Source organism: Apaloderma vittatum, unplaced genomic scaffold (genome assembly GCF_000703405.1).
Source record: "Apaloderma vittatum isolate BGI_N311 unplaced genomic scaffold, ASM70340v1 scaffold30821, whole genome shotgun sequence".
Taxonomy (NCBI): Eukaryota; Metazoa; Chordata; class Aves; order Trogoniformes; family Trogonidae; genus Apaloderma; species Apaloderma vittatum.
Window position 1 is genome coordinate 383 of NW_009700163.1, and position 4703 is coordinate 5085.

The 4703-nt window shown below is 60.4% G+C and overlaps 1 protein-coding gene across 1 annotated transcript; it reads right to left on the bottom strand.

Annotated features, from left to right (window-relative positions):
• Positions 1-1340: 1340 nt before the first annotated feature.
• On the bottom strand, positions 1341-4701 carry ZDHHC16 (zinc finger, DHHC-type containing 16; the record flags this gene model as incomplete). Its single annotated transcript, XM_009878663.1, has 10 exons — positions 1341-1455; positions 1754-1824; positions 1898-2021; positions 2323-2408; positions 3000-3047; positions 3266-3399; positions 3604-3632; positions 3858-3946; positions 4164-4358; positions 4565-4701. Coding segments are annotated over 10 exons (1028 nt in total), but the record flags the coding sequence as incomplete, so codon positions are not given.
• Between the last annotated feature and the right edge of the window lie 2 nt (positions 4702-4703).

Sequence of the window (4703 nt, forward strand, 5' to 3'; positions counted from 1 at the left end):
CACCTCCAGCCCCACCATGGTGAGTACATCCCCTCCTTCGCCCCTTCACCCCACTCTCCTCCGTCCATCCCTTCTGCTGCCCTCACCCCTTTCCATTCCAGGCTGTCCGCATCGCTGCCCTGCGCTGCGCCCACGCGCTCACCAGCCTGCCCATAACAGTGGTAAGTGTTCCTGCAGCAGCCTGCTGCCCACTCCAAGGGGGTCCCCAACCTCGTCCTGGTGGGTGGCCAGCACCCAGCTCTCTCACTAAGAGCCCTTTCTGTCCTATAGCTGCTCCCGTACAAGGCCCGAGTTATCCGGGCACTGGCCAAGCCCCGGTTATCGGGCCGGTGGCAAAGCCTCTGGATGACAAGAAGAGGCTGGTACGGAAGGAGGCGGTGGCAGCACGGGGAGAATGGTGAGTGTATGTGGCTGGAGCTGCTGCAGTGCCATATTGGGGACGTGGCTCATGGCACCATCTCTGTCCTTGCAGGTTCCTGCTGGGGAGCCCAGGCAGGTGAGCGCCCCGAGTCTCCTTCTTGTGCTGACCGACAATCTGACTGGGCCCCTGCTAACCTGCCAAGCCATCCAAACGATGCTACGGACCCTCGGAGCCCAGGACTGCCCCCAGTGCCGGGGCTGGAGCAGGGGGGGGACAGCAGACAGCACCCCTCACTTCGGCACCTTCCTGGCACCTCTACCCTCTTCCCAGCACCTGCATCAGGGAAGGAGTTGTGCTGCCAGGCCTCCACCCACATGTATGGTGGTGTGGCAACCCAAACGCTTGAGGAATAAATACATCTGTTTTGGTAATGCTGCAGGGGGTCTCCGTGTAGCTCAGGTCAGGACCCCAGTGCCCTTCCCTATGCTGAGTAGCTAAAGGTGCTGCTCGTTTCAGGCCCTTACTCTTCTCTTCAGAAATCTGTGCCTCCCCCACCAGGGAAAAAAGAAAAGACAGACTCCCTTAAAAAAAAAAAAATTTATTGGATGGTCTTAAAAAGGCTCCCTGGGGAGTGTCTGGGGAGCATGGGTACCATCCTCTGTGCCCAGCCCTGCTGGAGAGCCAAGCGCGGCTTTGTGCTGGCCCCTATACGTGTGCTAGTGAGGGCAGCACCTTCACCTCAAGCAGGGAGCAGCAGCTCTGCTGCCTTTCTCCCCAGGCTGCCCGCAGCCACCAGAGTGCAGGCATCCAGGCACTGACACTGTCCAAAGAGTTTCCCGTGGCTCTGGCTCTGGTCAGCGACGCATGCCAGCATCCACCTTCCGCCAGGCGCTTGGGCCAAAGGGAGGTGTGGTGGCAGAGTGGTCCCCTGTGCATTCCTTCCCTGCCTGCAGGGAGGGACATCTGCGGCACCCCAGCTTCAGATGGCCAGGAGTGGGGCACGCTGCTCCGTCACGCAGGGAGGCAGGTCCCAGCTCAGCCCTGTCCCGTGGGGCAGGTGAGAAGAGGGCAGCAGGACACGGGTGAGCCAGTGTCTGTGGGGAGAGGAGTGAGGCCACAGCAAAAGGCTGAAGTCTCGGTGCTTCCTGGCTCTGCAGGGCTGAGCCAGGGATGTGAGCACAATGGCTGAGCTCCTCAGCTGGAACTCTTGGCAAAGGGGGACTGGGTAGGCCAGCATTTGCCAGCAGGCAGGGATGAGGAGCCACAAGGCCACTGACGCCCAGGTCCTCTGTGCAGTACAAAGCCCAGACCAACATGGGACGCTCACTGTCCTGATCTGCCCCACAGTGTCCCACACCACCTTCCCAAACAGAGGCTTCCCCAGGGCTTTACCTTGGCGTTTCCACGCCCAGGAACACTTTCCAGTTATCGCAGCTGCCGTAACTGTAGGGGTTCCTGAAGACCTGCAGGCCGGGGAGATGTGTTGTCACCTCTGGTTCTGCCTGTCAGCCCTCCTGCTGTGTGGGCTGTACTCACCTTGCCTTTCTTCTGCAGTCTCTGCCTCTCCTTCTTGTTGATGTGCCGCTCGATGCTGGTTTCACCACGGGTGATGAGGGCAGCGTGCCACAGCGTGAGGGCACCCAAGGGCAATGCGACTGAGCTGGGGATGACAAGGGACAGCAGTTGCATGTAGCTCTCCCTTCCCTGGTACTGCAGCGGTGGGGGGAGCTCAGGCTGCCTCCCCGCACCCATAGCTGTCTAGATGGGTTGGCTGGTCTAATACCCCATGACAGAGAAGTGAAATCTCTCTTCCTCTGTGGCCCAAGAGTGGGCAGGGCAGGGACATCCATGCTAGGGCAAGCCAGCCCAGCCCTGCAGTAGGAGGTGAGCAATGTCATGGGGCAGGGGCCTGCACACTGCTTCCCCCAGCACCCTCGTTCCCAACCCCTGGGTCCCCTTACCTGCACAGGACCCAGAGGTAGACCACGCTCTTGTGGAAAGCTCTCTCACGGAAGGAGAAGGTGGGCGGAGGGGGGTGGTAGTACGTATGAAAAAGGCCCAGAGAGAGGGCGCGTCGCCCAAACTGCTTTGTAGTTTGAAGCCAGGCAGGGGTTCTTCTGCACCCCTCACTTGGCAGACCTTGGACAGCTAGAAAGGATTGCGGCTGGAACCAACACAACAGCCAGGGTGATGGGAAGGCAGCCCGAGACAGCCACAAGACAGACAAGACACCCAGGAGATGGCACATGGGTGAGAAGCAGTGGGCTGGAGCTAAGGGGGCAGGGAGCAGCTGTGGGACTGATCACGACACTGCACCACAGGTGATGCTCAGGGTGAGATGTGTACTTGCTGCCACGGCTTCCCGAGAAGAGCGAGGCCTGAGCAGCACATGCCGAGCAGCTGCCGCCAGCCAAAGCACCTGGAAGCTGGGTGCACAGGGAAGCAGACCCCAAGCTGCTGGAGGCAGTGCCTGTAGCAGAGCTGCCCAGAGAGCCCCAGCTCTGACACAAGAGACAAGCACGGGGGCTGGTTCTGTCTACAGAGCACTCTTTCAGAGCGCGGCCTCAAGCAGGGCCCAGCCTGTGGGGCAGCTCTGCTCCACACTGCTTGGAGCAGCAGCTGGGCAGGGATGTCCCACCTGGTTGGCAGCCACCTGCAGTCTCTCCTTCTCAAGCTGTTTCATTTTCTAGGGGGATGGAAAACAGGGCACCAGTTACATGTCTCAGAGAAGGGGGCCATTCCCCTTCATAGACCTCTGAAAGACCAGGACAGCTGGGGGCCTCATAGGAGGAGCGAGAGGGGAAGCAAAGTCACTGCCAGGCCAGACCTGGCCCAGCCTTGTTCTGCAAGCTCAGCCTGGGGAGACCAGGCAGGTGCACGGTGGGCCAGGGGCTGCCTGCTCACCTCGATGGCCGCATAGGCATCTCGGAACATCTCCCAGCCACTGATGCTGCAGTAAATGCAGCCCATGGTCATGAACAGGCAGAAAGAGAAGAAGTAGCGGTGGTTGTAGTGTCCCACACAGTTGTTCAGCCAGGCTGCCTCTGGGGTTAAAGATACGTAACCGTGACAGACCACAGGTCCAAACCCACACCAGGGAGGCCTGGGGCCTGGCCCCCAGCACCCCTCCCTGTGCTGGCTGACTCGGAAGAGGAGGAGGAGGAGGAGGGCAGGGAGAGAAGGAGGAAGCAGGGCCATGTCCCCCCAAGAGAATGTCATGGGTTGGTACTGCAGAAGGATACGGCAGTGGTGGTCCATCTTCAGCACGCACCTGGAAGTGAGGAAAGCAGTGACAGTGACAGTGTCAGTGCCAGCACAGGGACTGTGGGAGGGTGCAGGCAGCCCCACAAGCTGTGTGGGCTGTGCAAGAGACAAGGCAAGAAGCCAGCAGAGCAGAGGTGAAGGGGTCACGGTCTCACAGCGTGACAGGGGAAAAAGGAGAGGGGTCCTGGAGGCTGTCCCAAGTGCTGCGGTGGGCAGGGGGAGGGAGCCCTACCTGTTGCAGATGCTGCAGTGGTGGGTGCGAGCTGGCTTGGGGGCAATGCATTTCCTGCAGATGGAGATGCCAGTGAGATTGTCCTTGGCCTGCACAGGTCAGAAGAGACTTGTGAACCCAAGCCCTGCATGCATCCCCTGCTCCCTACCTCCCGTGTCCCCCCTGCCTCTGCACCCTGCATTGCCTGATCTGGAGGAGGCCTCCTGCAACAACTGCCTGGTTTAGCTGCTCCTAGAGATCATCCGTAGCAGGTCCCCAATGTCCAGAGGGACAGGGGAGAGGCTGCACTGCCAGTCGGTGCCTCACCTGCGGTGGGTGACCGGGCGAGGTGGTGATGGCCATGTAGTAGTGGAAGACAATCATAATGAGGTTCCAGTGTCCGTAGGCAAGGTGCCAGCAGATCCAGGCAGGCGTGTACGTCTGCAGGATGAGGGGCAGCAGGCAGATGTACACAATGGCCACGATAGAGCTCGTGAGCCCGATCACCAGTGCCACAAACACCTACGGGAGAGGCGCCTGGGTCACCAGAGTGGGCAGCACCTGCCCCCTGCTGCCTGGGGAGAGGCACAGGCAGGATACAGCCACAAGAAACTAGTCTGAACCACACTCTCTTCCTGCCTGGAGCACAAGCAGCCCTGAGATTCAATCTCCCCAGCAGCACGCTTGTCCCAGCCCCCAGAGCTCCGTGTCCCCATGAGGGTACTCACCACACCGAACCACCGGGTGACGTGGTCCACCAGCCAGTAGACAGGTTCGAAGAGCGAGTCGAGCACCACGTCACCGTTGGTGAAGGAGTTGTAGAGCAGAGAGCGGAGGCAGAGGTGCCCGTAGCGCCACAGCTGCTCT